This window comes from Octodon degus, unplaced genomic scaffold (genome assembly GCF_000260255.1).
Source record: "Octodon degus isolate 3935 unplaced genomic scaffold, OctDeg1.0 scaffold00001, whole genome shotgun sequence".
Lineage (NCBI taxonomy): Eukaryota > Metazoa > Chordata > Mammalia > Rodentia > Octodontidae > Octodon > Octodon degus.
The window spans coordinates 6,870,593-6,884,321 of record NW_004524577.1 but is presented as its reverse complement, the minus strand read 5'-3'; the positions used below and the strand labels follow the sequence as shown (position 1 = coordinate 6,884,321).

At 43.2% G+C, this 13,729-nt stretch overlaps 1 protein-coding gene across 3 annotated transcripts in view; it reads left to right on the top strand.

Moving 5' to 3' along the window:
* Positions 1-13,729, top strand: part of Xpo6 (exportin 6) — a 138,867-nt gene that overhangs the window by 118,219 nt on the left and 6,919 nt on the right. For all 3 annotated transcript variants that reach the window (XM_004622903.2, XM_004622902.2, XM_023717006.1), the window contains exons 15-20: positions 5,153-5,297; positions 7,282-7,428; positions 8,195-8,384; positions 12,037-12,192; positions 13,245-13,359; positions 13,534-13,705. In XM_004622903.2, the coding sequence (XP_004622960.2) occupies positions 5,153-5,297; positions 7,282-7,428; positions 8,195-8,384; positions 12,037-12,192; positions 13,245-13,359; positions 13,534-13,705 (925 nt within the window). The remainder of the gene's footprint in view (positions 1-5,152; positions 5,298-7,281; positions 7,429-8,194; positions 8,385-12,036; positions 12,193-13,244; positions 13,360-13,533; positions 13,706-13,729) is intronic.

Genomic DNA, 13,729 nt, shown 5'->3' with positions numbered 1-13,729 from the left:
TATTATCTTTTGGATCCAAGCTCTAATCATAGCCACATACTAAATTTATCTTTTAGAATCTAGGACATTTCCCCCAGTTGTGCTCCCCAAGTCTATGTGTGTATTTGAGAGAGGGGCTGTTAGGGATTCAAACCTTAATTTTTTTCTTAAGAAGAATCTCTTACAGTGTGGAGTTAGCTAGTTTTCACTCTTGAGTTAGAGGTTAACAATTTTAGGCAAGAGTACCACATATGTGATGTCTCTTTCCTCTTACCTCTTATCAGGAGGCACTTACTTTGCCTTGTGCTTGTTGATACTAAGTTTGATTTTCAAGTGGAATCTGTCTATGTATCTATCCTACTCTGTCGGCTGACCGGAACCAGGAGCAGTGATATTGTAGTAGCAGTGCTCCCTCTCCTACCCAGGTCTTGTGTCCAAAAATACTTCTTACAAGAAGCTGGAGCTCTTGGGAGAGAGGTTCAAAGTCTAGGTTAGGGAGAGTCTGGAGATACTTGTGAGGTAGATGTGAGCAAGTCACATGATTGAACATTTTTGTTAGCTGTGTATATGGGTTGAAAACTTTATGTTCAGTGATAGAACTAAAACGCTTTGACTTGTTGAGAAGCTCCTAAAATGTGGAATTGGATGAAAAGAGCAGAAATCAAACTTCATGAAAAGTTTTTTTTTTCCCCTCAAAAGAAACAATTTATTTAGAATAAAACAAAAGCAGCTCAACTGTGAGTGCATGTTTGAGTGACAGCTACTTTTAAGCTGTGTGAGCCATAAAAAGGGTTTTTCTTTCCTTTTCCAGAAATCTTGTGTACACAGCACAAAGAGGTCATTTTTTTCCACTTAAAGCACCAGCATTGGCATCACAATAGCAGATACACAACGTTAAGCTGCTAATTTAGTAAAATGCACAAATACTGAACAGATTAGCCTGGTTCCATCAGAGGCCCATGTGAGCTCCACGTAAGCTACAACTTCTCTTCAGAAAAGTCCGTTAGAGCTTGTACCTTCATCCGCTGTTCACCGGTTTTGCTTGTGTTGTGGGGGAAGGGTACCAGGACAAATGTGTACAGTATTAAAATCTATCTGTCTGTCTGTCTGTCTGTCTATCTATCTATATCTTTTTCCTGTGCATTATAGATGAACATAAGACCTTTCTGGTTAGTCCACCTTGACTTCAGAAAGCACCAGTAATGCCCACTGGCACAAACCTTGAGATGAATTTACTACATGGACAAGTGGAATAGTGTTTTTTCTAACGATTGCAACTGAGGATTATAGGACTCAAAGTATCTTTTATCCTATACAACTGAGTAAAACATGGCAAAAATTTTCAAAAGCAAGTTTACAATCAACCAATCTCTTAAATATAACTTAAAAACTGAAAATATAAAAAGGTAGAATTTATAGTTTTATACCCTCTACTTCCACTCTAATTTATATGGAGTAACAGATTACTACTCCATTATTATTGGAAAGGGTCAAGATACAAAGTCATTTAAAAATCCACCTTCATCTATGTTACCAAAGACAGTAGCTGTTATTTTCTGTTAAGAAAACACCATACAATTGCTAAACAGTAAAATAACATTTCAGGACTTTCACTTCTCAACTGTTTTAAATCACACACATGAACACTTCATGAAGTTTTTTTTCACTGTAGTTACCTGAAATCACTTTGCCCTGAAAGGGATATCGCTAGAGCTAGAGCCAGAATGTTAACAGGGTCGGTTCTACTTCTCTTCTTGCTCTCATACCTAACTCCCATCTCAGATCAGATGCTGTGACATAGACTGAAGAGTCCAGAAATTCTCTCTAAAAACTGCTTTCGCATAAAAGCTTATTAAGATTCCTAATTCTATTACTGGATTTTGGTGACTGGTTCCTATATGGACCTAAACAGTTCAAGCTATGCCTGTAAAGTGAGCAGTTTCACTGCCTTAAGATTAAAAGTGGACTTAAATTTTCAGGAAAAAAAAGTTTAATCAGTGAACACCTGCTCATAAAATAGTTTTAAAATAAGTCAAAATGACTGACCATGAAAAACATCTTTTAACTGCTATATATCAAATGATCTGAGTCAAGAAGGGAGTATATTACCTTCAAAACTTGATAAAAGCTTCTGCCAGCCAGAGGACGGACATTTTAAAGATGTAATCCCTAAAGGAAAACACTAGTCTCAGTTTATAGTCATCCTAAACCAGAAATTTAAGTTTTCATGTGAAAAACATTCTTTACAGAGGTCTCAATTATAATTAACAAAATATTATCAAAACAACTAAGCAGAATTATATGCTAGGAGCTACGTGCTTAATTTTCCATAATATTTTAAGTTGTGGTCTTAAAAGTCTTAATTATTTTTACCAGTAGTACTTAATAATTTAATGAAATACTAGAGAGCTTTTCTTGCCCCTCATTTTAACTAAGTTCCTAAAAAGATGAGTTATATTAAAGTAAGTCAAGACCAAAAGATTTGGATGCTACAAAAGCATCTAGTGTTTTTTGATATTTTGAAATTCTGAGTATTAGGAACCAGTTTTAGACTTTTGTTTTCATTCAAATTCTGAAGGTTTTAGTCGATAATTTACAAATACTATGAACCTGAACCCAGAATGGGCAACGCAAATAAGAGATTGGTCTGAGCAGGAGTACTCTGTGGGTAAGTACCACATGAAGCAGCGATGGTTTTTTATAATACATACATTTACAAATGGTATCAAGCCACTGTTTCAAAAAACACTGAAGCCCAAAATTGTCCAGATCTAACAAAAGCAATGATGTCAGATAAGGATTCAAACATGGAGCAAAACCCACAGTGCTTGTCAGTAACCTTCCACACCAGCTAAAGTGTAAAACAAAAGCAAAAAAAAAGAGGAAAACCTACACACATTTTTGGTTTATAGTAAATTAGATGCCATAGACTTCACTCTCTAAGAGAGTAAATATATTCATCTAACTTATCAAAAGATATTCAAATTAATGGTTAGTGAAATTATTTAAACTGGAAAAATGTACCTAGCTACAACTGTGCTTTGACCCACGGATGCAAACTCCATGCTTGCGTTAGTTTGTAAATGGCTTCTACTCTGCACTGAATCATTGCTTTTGGGAAACACAAGGCACCTGAAGTCTTGGTTGTAGGCATACTAAGGAGCTTTGTGCTCAGAACCTAGTACGCTCCTCTTCTCAGAATGGCTAGTTTTTCCAGTTTAAAAATGAAACAAACAAAAAAATCTCCAAATTTTAAAAGAAAATGCATAAATGCATAATGAAAACCTAAAAGGATGACACAGTAGTGATGAGGTTTTCATGCTAACATGCTTGAGACACCTGTCATAATGGAAATGAAAAGTACATGACATTTCCCTGGGTTGTTGTTATTATTGGTGCTATTTCAAAACTATGAGCTTTGATAACAGAAAGAAATGTTACTGAATTCTTCCAGGCTTTGAACACGAAAAGTTATTTGGGTGCTTTCTTGTGAGATGTATGTATAAGGGGCCCAGAAAAGGGCATGGGAAACTGTGAAGTGTGGTCTGCCCTCCTCCCTGAGTAATGGGAGCTGTGCTTACTGGTTCCCTTAGTATGGTAAAGCATTCGTTGTAGTGGTACATTCTGGACTCGCTTTGTATAGTCTAAAGGTAAGCGAGTATCTATCTTTAGGAACAGTATGATATAGAAGCAGTGTACTCGATCACATTCAGGGTGTGCACAGCAGAAAGTCTAGGAAATTGAAAGTACCCTGCACTGAGGTATATTTTAAGAGTAGTACTTTTTTTTTTACACGTATTTAGTAGAGGGTCTACAGGGTCTTACTATACAGATTGGACTTGTAGTGATTCTCCTGTTTTCAGCCTCCCAAGTGCTGGGATTACAGGCGAATGCCACCACACTCAGTCTCAATCACCGTCTCAGCGCACCCTAGGGCAGGGCCGCACAGCACACCAGGGATCGAACCCTGGTCCCTGTGTCTGCCTAAGCAGCGCTTTAATCCTTTGAGCTGTGTGGCCAGCCCTAAGAGTAGTACTTTTGATACATTTTATTGTAAAGGTGCTTAATAGATCTAAATTGAAGTTTTCAAACCTGTAAACAAAGAAAAAAATTAAATTGTAGTTTGTGAGGTTGTGTGTGTGTGTGTGTGTGTGTGTGTGTGATTTGATTATTTTTGTTTAAAAAAAGAAGTGACCAGGTATTTAAAGAATGTCAGGGACATGTGAAAAGGATACATATGGAATAGATAGAAAATCAAGAAAAAATAATAATGGCTGTACCATATTGATTAATTGGAATCCTTATGTCCATATTGATTTAAAAAAAAAAAGCAGCTAGAGAAGGGGAGGGAACACTCTTCTCAGAGAAGAATGATAGTCAACAAACTGGAAAGGAAAAACAGGATTATCATGCAAATGACCTCTTTGCAACCACTAGTGTAAAATGATTTATACAGGTCTCCTCCTTGGTAGCAGAGCCATGGGAACTGTATTTCTGTCACCATCTCACCCACAGACTAGCTAATAATTGTTACAGAAAGGAGAGAAAGTAGCTATGGGTGTATTACGAACTCTGGTGCTTTGAAGCTCTTAGACAACTTCTTCACCTTAAGATTCCTTGTTTTTTGTTTGTTTGTTTGTTTGTTTTTTGATGAATTGTGATCTGTCTTGAGATGTGTTTTATGGCTTGCATGATGTGGTACAGCTTTTGTGGAAAGCAGAGACATTCCTTGCCTCTTGGCTTCTCTCCAGCAGGGGCACCGTGTGACGGGGGCCCAAGCTGCAGCCTCTGAGATCAGGTCTCCTTTCACAAGGCTGCCATATCTGGTACTCGTCTTGTCTTGGCCTGCAGCTGTAGATGTTGAATTCTTACTGATTCTAAAAGCAACACATTGTCATTCGTTGAAAACCAGTACGTTGTCATTTAAATTTGTTGGTTCTGTTTTAAAATTTCCTGTCCTCTCAGGTGCACTCCTGTGTCTCACTAACTGCCATCTGTGTTGTAGCCCGGTTGTGAGGACATGCTGAATATTTGCATTTTCAGGTCTTGGTGTGAGTAGGGCTGTGACCATGTCCTGGAACGTCCAGCACTGTGGTGCTTGTCCTGTGACTGCAGGGTCGTGCTAACAAGTGTTCGCCTCACCCCTCGGCTCACGAGGTCTCGCTCTCTGCAGGCACGCACAGTCCCTGGCCGCGCTCCAGGCCTACTCCCACTGGCTGGCGCAGTACTGCAGCGAAGCACATCGGCAGAACACGCAGCAGTTTGTGACCCTCATCTCCACCACCATGGATGCGATCACACCGCTCATCAGCACTAAGGTCTTGAGACAGAGAGGGCTCCACCTGGTGGCTCACTCTCTTTCTGTCCTGTGCATGTGCCTGTTTACCATAAAATGAAAATACTGCAGTTAGGCCGTACTTCTTACCACTGTTATATAGCATTGTAGTCCACATTCAGATATGACTTCTTTTAGTTCTCTAAGTCCTACGTGAATATGGGCTCATTATAAAGAAGTAAAATATTGTTGACATTTATAGACTAAAAACTTATTTTTAGTCTTTAACCCTTTCCTCTGACTCACTTTCCTTCCCAGGACAAGTGCTGTCAGTGGTTGGGTGTATATTCTTTTACTTTTTTCATATGTAAATAGAAGTTTTTAGGTGGCTGGTGTTAATAGGTGCTTTTGCCTAATACTGTTTCATATATATATATATATATATATATATATATATATATATATATATATGCATCAGCCTCAGTGTTTCCTAATGCCCACTGCTGTTCTTTCATGGAGACGGTGCAGGATTTCCCTGTGGATGGAAGGATGGAAGCTGGTTTGCTTATGCCTCTTTCTACACATTTGTGGGCTTTACAGAGCCAAGAGTATATCTATGTAAATTTGATAGATTCTACTAAGTTGTCCTCCAGGAAGATTGCTGATTTATCTTAATAAGCCAATAAATGTTTTTCTTTTGTAGTTTTAACCATATATAGCATTCTGTACCACTTTTAACAATTATTATTTTCCATAACTTAAACTTGTATTTATCATTGTAATTTGTAGAAGAGTTGTAATGCCCCCTAAGAAGTGTGGTTGATCCATTCTTCACCTAACTTTTGCTTAACTTTTTGACTATTTCCATTTAGAAAAACTAATTAATAATTTTGAAATGCATGTATCCATGAATATGGCTTTATTCTTTCTAAGTAATTTCCTTAGACTAAGTGGAGATTAGTGTGAAAGGTTATGAATATTTTATTGTTCTAGGAAATTTTGGTGATATTTCTTTTTAAAATAATCCTGGATGTCCCAACTCTTCAGTGTGCTACTTTCAGCACATTCTTACCAATAGTGGGTCCTATTTATAGGGCTGGGTGTGGTCAGTAGAATGCGTGTCATTTAGCAGAAATTAAATCTAGGACTTTTGCATTGAGCTACACCCCAAGCCCATTGTATTCCTATTTTGTGACAGGTCTTACTAGTTACCCAACTGGGAACCGATTTGTGCTTTTCACTCCTCAGCCTCCTAGAGTGGTGGGATTACAGGTGTGTGCTCTCACACTTAGCCAGGGTGTGTGCTTAGCATGCACACACAAGCATTGTGTTCTGTCCCAACCCCCTCCCCCACCTCAAAAAAGGTGTCCTTTTGCTGATTTGAAAGTCATAGTAATATTTTAATCAAGTTTTGATAGGCATTTGAGGTGAAAGTTGTAGGAGAGATGGATGTGATTAATGACATCCAAAGAGGCAATGCTGAGAGATACTGGTTTGGTTGGAGCCAGGGGAAGACATGGGTGACATGCCAGGGATGCGCCATGCAGTACAGCACCTCAGAGGGAGCCACTGTGTAATCTTAAAAGATGACTGTGACTGTGAAGAAGGGATGAAAGTGACCCTGAGTGAGGTGTGGTGTTGTAGGCCTTAGCAGTATTCTGGGAGACTGAGGCAGGAGGAATCCAAGTGTGAGCCCACCTGTGCAATTCAGTAACACCCTGTCTCAAATTTAAAAAGAGCTGGGGGTGTATCTTAGTGAGACCCCAGCTCAGTGGCCAGTACTGAGATAGGAGTGAAGTGGGGGTGGGCCAGGGAGTGATCCCTGTCTTGAGGGAAGGAGCTATGGATGAAGGAAGAAAAGACAAGAACCTTGTTGTGGAGTCTTCCTAGTAGTAGTTCTGAAGTGGGGCCCGGATGGCCTAATGTGGCTGTCATGGACAAGTTTAGTATATGGCTGCTGCACAGAGCTTTTCTGATGGCACTCATGCAGGACTATAGTAAGCTGGCTTGTCCTCCTCCATTTCCAGGTCCAAGCCAAGTTGCTGCTGTCGGCATGCCACCTGCTGGTCTCCCTGGCCACCACTGTACGGCCTGTCTTTCTGATTAGCATCCCTGCAGTGCAGAAGGTGTTCAACAGGATCACTGATGCATCTGCTCAGAGACTTGTTGATAAGGTAAGAGCTCAGCGTACCCCTGGGGCCCCGAGCGCAGATCTGGGGAAGCTGAGGAAGCAGAGACTGGCCTGGTTTTGAACTCATTGTTTACAGGCCACACTGCTTGCTGGATGACGCAGCCGCAGTGCTGCTTTCTTGTGCTGGCCTTGCCGAGGCAAACAGAGTGCTGACTCGGACGTGGGGAAGCTCTTTACCATACACAGAGACGCTTTTCTGCTTGAAAACTGGTGATGTGGCTGGTGTCAAGAGAGTTCTTTATTTTCATTGTAGTCCAAGCCAGTCTGGTCTGTGTTCTTCTGGAGTCGAGAAACTCCTGGCAGTTCTCTGCTCAAAGAAGTCTCCTGGGAGGCTCAGGCTGGACAGAAGGAAGAGAAAGGGGAGGAGGGGAAAGCAGGTTCTTCCTGGATTAAACGTGTGATGATGAGAGAGCCTCTGCACGGCGTCGTGGTGGATGCCAGGAGGCAGAGTTGAGAGGCATGTTAGGTTCCCTGTGTGCAGGGGCATTTCTCCCTCTGTAATGGTTCAGGTGCCCGAGGGGAGGTGTGCACACCAGCAGGGAGATGCCAGATTGCGACTTGGGGTCACTGCTCCCTTTCTTTTGCCTGTGTGGGTTGCCTTGGTGCTGGCCTACACACCTGACCCAGGTTAGTAAGGAGGTGCCTGGGGACCTGAGTTCAAAGTGTGCAGGGAATCCAAGCTGTGTGAGGCACAGACACCTGCCTTTGCTTGTCCTTTGACCTCTGACGGATGCCTCTGGTGTCTCTAGGCACAGGTGCTGGTGTGTCGCGCGCTGTCTAACATCTTGCTGCTTCCGTGGCCAAACCTTCCGGAGAATGAGCAGCAGTGGCCCATGCGCTCCATGAACCATGCCAGCCTCATCTCTGCGCTCTCCAGGGACTATCGCAACCTGAAGCCCGACACTATCACCGCACAAAGAAAGATGCCACTGGATGACAGTAAGTGACCTCTGGGTAGTGACAGCCCAGGGAAATTGTTAGGACAGCATCGCTCTGCCTTTGTGCCCTGTGAGATTTACACCTCAGGCTCATGAATTGAGTTCATTCATCCATAGCCGCACTTGCTTGGCAGTGCCAAGCAGAGAAGTCAGACTTGGGCGGAAGAGTTCCATATTGTCTAAAGCCGATGAAGGGATAAGGAAATGTCCCAGCCATCTTTGTATAGATCTATACATGGAAGTAAGTTCAGGGTCAGCCAAAATGGAGATGATTTTCTCCATTTCTTCTTTCAGGGGGTGTCATCCAGGTAGTCCTCCATACTGCTGTGATTTTATACCCATTGTCAGATCTCTAGCTATTCTAGCATTTACCTTCAAAGTCTGATGTTTGTCTGATCCTGGTTCTAAATGTTTCCCCCAAAATTCGGTAAGTCATGTAATTCTCACTTTAGTTTTATGTGTTAGGTACTATTAATTTTCTTTGTTTTAACCATGTGGAAACTAAAGTATGGGAAGATGGAAGTCACTTTCCCAGGGAGTTACAGACAACTCTTAAGGAATATTGTAAGGTTTACTCGTCCATTTTCCTTGCTTCCTCTTACATGCTAATTCTGTCATTCAACATAGACTAGGTATGCTCTGTGGTAACAAATAATCCGAGCAGGTTGGTGGCTTAGTGCAAGAGGGAGAATGGTATCTTTTTCATATTATGTGTTCAGTTTGGGTCAAGGGTCGGGGAGGTCACTTCAGGACCCAGGCTGGTGAGTTCCTCGACAGCCTGTGTTCACTCTGGGGGGTGCATGTGGTGAACGGTGGAATGCTTCTTAATGCTTGTGCCAGAAATGACACTTAGCACTCCATCCACATTTCATTTCACTGGCCCCAGAGTAGGCATCACCTCAGTGGATAGGAAGTGGAAGGCTAGGCATACTTACTGAGTAGCACTTATAGTTTCTTCTGAACATAAGTAAAAATGTGGTTAGTAGTTTTTGAGAGTTTACTGTGTGCCAGGCACTGGGCCAGAAACTTGGGATACATGATTTCATGTAGTCTTTTTTATAATCCTGTGTTATGTCTTAACCATCCTCAATCCACAGTGATAAAATGAGTTAGGAAAGTTTCTTTTATCTCTTTCAGCTCTATGCTTTGAAAAAATTTCAAACCTACAGAGAAACTCATGTTTTGTCTTTTTAAAAAAAAAAAAATTTTTTTTTTTTCCTTCATTTATTTGGTACAGGGTCGCTCTACAGCTCAAACTCATCGTGATCCTCAGGCCTGTGCCACCATGCCCAGTTCTGGGACCTGCACGGCATGTGGTACCGGGAACCCATCTTGGGTCCTTGCACTTGCCAGGCAGTCGCTCAGATGGCTAAGCTATCTCCCCAGACCTATTTTGTCTTTCTGAGACAGGGTTTCACTGTGCACTTCAGGCTGGCCTTGAACTCACTTTGCAGCCCAGACTGCACTAGAATTGGAAGTGATCCTCCTGCTTCAGGCTCTGAGTGCTGCTGGGACTGTAGGCGTGTGCCACCTCTCCTGGCCAAGAAAATGAAGTTGAATGATGAGACAGTCTTCAGTCTTTCACCCAGACTCACAAATTATTCATGTTGTAACATTTGTGTTTCTTCTCCCCAACATACATGTGCTGTGTCTGTGTGTTTGGTACAGGGGATTAAACCCATGGCAATTTGGCAGGCTAGGCAAGTGCTCTGCCACTGTCATATCCCCAGTCCTTTCTTAAATTTTTGAGACAGGGCATTGCTAAATTACCCAAGTGGGCCTTGAATTTGTGTTTCTCCTACCTCAGCTTCCTAGTAGTTGGAATTACAGACATGTGCTATTATACCGACCACTTTTTCTTAAACCTAGACATGTGAAGTGGTACATACTGACATTTTATCTCTGAATACATAACCTTTTTATAGAAAATGATACTCTCTTATGTAATCAAAACACCATTAACACAACCAAAATATTTTAGTATTTTAACATTTGGACTACATTGAAAATTTCTCCCGATGTTACCAAAATATCCTTTTTTTTTTTTTTTTTTTAAATGTTGGGGATTGTGTATTGTATTTAACCTTCAATACAGAAAAGCATTCCATTTTTTTGGTCTCTTATAACATTTGCATTTTCTAAGAGGTCCAGGGCTTATTTTGTTTTATTGCAAATTTAGTGTAGTGATATACTTGATACCATACCACTTCTCTTCGTTCCATTGTTATTTTTGTGCCAGTGTCTCTTGGAAAGGAGCTTTTGCCCCAAGGTCTGGCAAGTCTAAGTTCAGGACCCCAGATGAAGGAGTGGGGTCGGGAGTTTGTGTCTGAGTGGCTTTAGATCCTGGACAGCACTACTAGCCACAACTAGCTAAGGTTGCTTCTTTGTTCTTGACGAGATGGGTTTGAATGGCTTTATAGTATTTTGACAAGAAAGTTCAATTATTTTCTTACCTGTCCTCATAGTATTATATACTCAGTATTTTTGGTTTTTCCCATTTGTAGTTTTGCAGATAAACCTTGGACCCAGTTTTAATTGCGTTAACAGTCAGAGGTCAGATTTTGGTCTCTTTCCTTTGTTGGTTTTTCCTCTAAACTGCCTCCTTCTGTACCTTCCTTTGCATGTCTTCTCCAGCTTCTCAGAAGCTGGTGAGAAAGTCACAGCGATCCGAGAGTGCTGCCAGGTGAAGGTTGGGAAGCCAGGGAGCCTCCTCCCGTGCTGGAAAATGGCGATGGTGTCCCTGTCCTGGCATTTCTTTTGTGCCAAGGGCTTTGCTAGAATATTTTGAGCCTTTTCAGTAACTCTCACAGCAGCCCTGCCAAGTTGGGCTACGAGCTGTCCCCCATGCACCATGGAGGACCCTGGCCCAGGTCAGGTCTGTGGTCACCTGTGGGGCCCATCTGGGACTCTGCCCTCCTGTGCATTGGCCACTGCCTCTGTTTTTCCAGTGTACATTATGGAATCATCGTGAGAGCTCACATGTCAGGGTGCCGTTAATTGTATGTATTATTGATAATACATTATAACAATAGTTACATTTAGTCTCAGGTTACAGACCCACTAAGTTAGGGTGTTAGTATGAATTGGTGGGCTGGGTGTTATGTGCAGGTGCAACAGAGAGTTTAATCTGCGTGTGTCCATTCCTGCCTGTGGTACTGTGACACTCAACTTTTCTCACTGGTCTGTTTATCCTCTTAGTTTTGGTTTTTTTCCTTGTGCTGCTGGGTGTTGAACCCAGAGCCTCCAGCATGCCAGGTGAGTGCTCCACCTCTATGCCGCATCTGCAGTCCTCACCTTACAGTTTTGAGTAAGTTTGCCAGGGGTATAGCCCAGTGGCAGAGCGCCTACATTTGAGCAAGCCCAAGGCAACTGACATGGGAGTAAATTTTCTTTTTTCTGTGAACTTGTTTATGGTGAGTAGAGGCAAACCAGGCACAAACCTGAGCAGAGACATGACTGGAGTTCTGGCAGTAGAAAGGAAAGAGACTGAGGGAATACTGTGTCCAGTGGAACCATGGCAGACTGTTCTCTCAGCAGCCCTGTGTGCTTGTCTTCCTGATCCCTTTGCGGATTGCTTCCTCTTCTCTTGTGTCCCTCATGCTGTGCGTTATCCTCAGGCAACTCATAACCCGCAGCTTAATCTTGATTTGCAGCCAAAGCGACTATCCACCAGACACTCAGTGTCTTAGAAGATATTGTGGAGAATATCTCTGGGGAGTCCACCAAGTCCCGACAGATCTGCTACCAGTCTCTGCAGGAGTCCGTTCAGGTCTCCTTGGCCCTCTTTCCAGCTTTTATCCACCAGTCAGGTAAGAGCTGGCCCAGAGGCCTCATGGATGGATGGTGCTAACAAGTGCCTGGGTGCTTGCTGAGATCTTAAAGCATGCAGTGCAGGCCTTGACCTGCTCAGTGACAGGAAGCCAGTGCTGATGGCAGAGGGCAGTGCTGTTCATTTAGGAGTTCTGGGCTGAGTCCCTGTGAAACAGAGAGCAGAGCCTTCAGTGTAGACCCTGGTGCGCTTTCCTGTGGCATCATTCGTGGCCTCCTGCTTCATTTTCCTCCTTTCATCTTTGCCTTCCCCCAGTAAGCAAGATAAAGTGAGAATAGTGACCACTACACAGAGATGTAAGAAGTGTCTTAGATTAGTGCTTGCTCCTGGGCAGGTGAGTTTGGCCGAGGTCACTCCGCTTTCCCTGCTCTGTCAGGGTCACAGATGAGGCTCTGTGGGTGCACGTGCCTGAGGTCCTGAAAACTCCTGCAGCCAGTGCAGGGCACATTCAGCATATGTTCATTGATTGTGTCTTGGGAGCAGATTGTGTGGGGTTAAAATCCAGATCTACCATGCAGGATAACTGTTGAGGTCTGGAAGTGGAGCTACACAAACTGTAACCAGTGTTTTCTGTAATTAGTCTATGTGGTGGGGCAGGGCTGTGCAGCCAGAGTGCACCCTCATTACCCACATTTAGCCACTTAACTCCTGACCCAGCTGCAGGGATTGTTGGTCAGGGAGAGCATTGGGCAGCTCACTGGTGTGTTGACCCAGTGGAACAGGTCAGCAGAGCAGCACGAGATGATGCATGTGCACTCTAAACAGAGCACGGCTGGGTGCAGGGCACTTGAGGGAGGCTTCAAGGCAGTCTCCAGTTTCCTGTGGAGACATCAGGCTGAGGTTCCCTGACTGGAGCTGGTTCTCAGCAGGTCCTTAATCATTTTCCACTTTCTACCATTGGCCCTGATGGGGAAATTTCTTGCAGCAGGAAGCATTAGAGAGAACTAACAGTGCAGATTGCAAAAGAAAGTCGGTCAAGGCAAGGATTTCACTTGCCCCATGTGTGTAACTCGGGCCATTTCCTTTATTTAGATGTGACTGATGAGATGTTGAGCTTCTTCCTCACTCTGTTTCGCGGCCTTAGAGTACAGATGGGTGTGCCTTTCACTGAACAAATCATACAGACTTTCCTCAACATGTTTACCAGGTGAGCATGCCCCTGCCACCCAGCTTTTTCAGGTTCATGTGGAGAGGAGCGGAGCCTGGCCACACAGTAGGGGACTTGCTGCTGCTTCTCTTCACTCGCCATGAACATTGGTTTTCATGCCGTTCCCCAAAGGAGCAGTTGTTCGGTTACTGCATAATGTTCTGTCCTCTGCAGAGAACAGTTGGCTGAAAGCATCCTCCACGAAGGCAGCACCGGCTGCCGGGTGGTGGAGAAGTTCCTGAAGATCCTGCAGGTGGTGGTGCAGGAGCCCGGCCAGGTGTTCAGGCCCTTCCTCCCCAGCATCATCTCCCTGTGCATGGAGCAGGTGTACCCCATCATCGCTGAGGTAGGCAAGGCCAGGGAAGTCTCC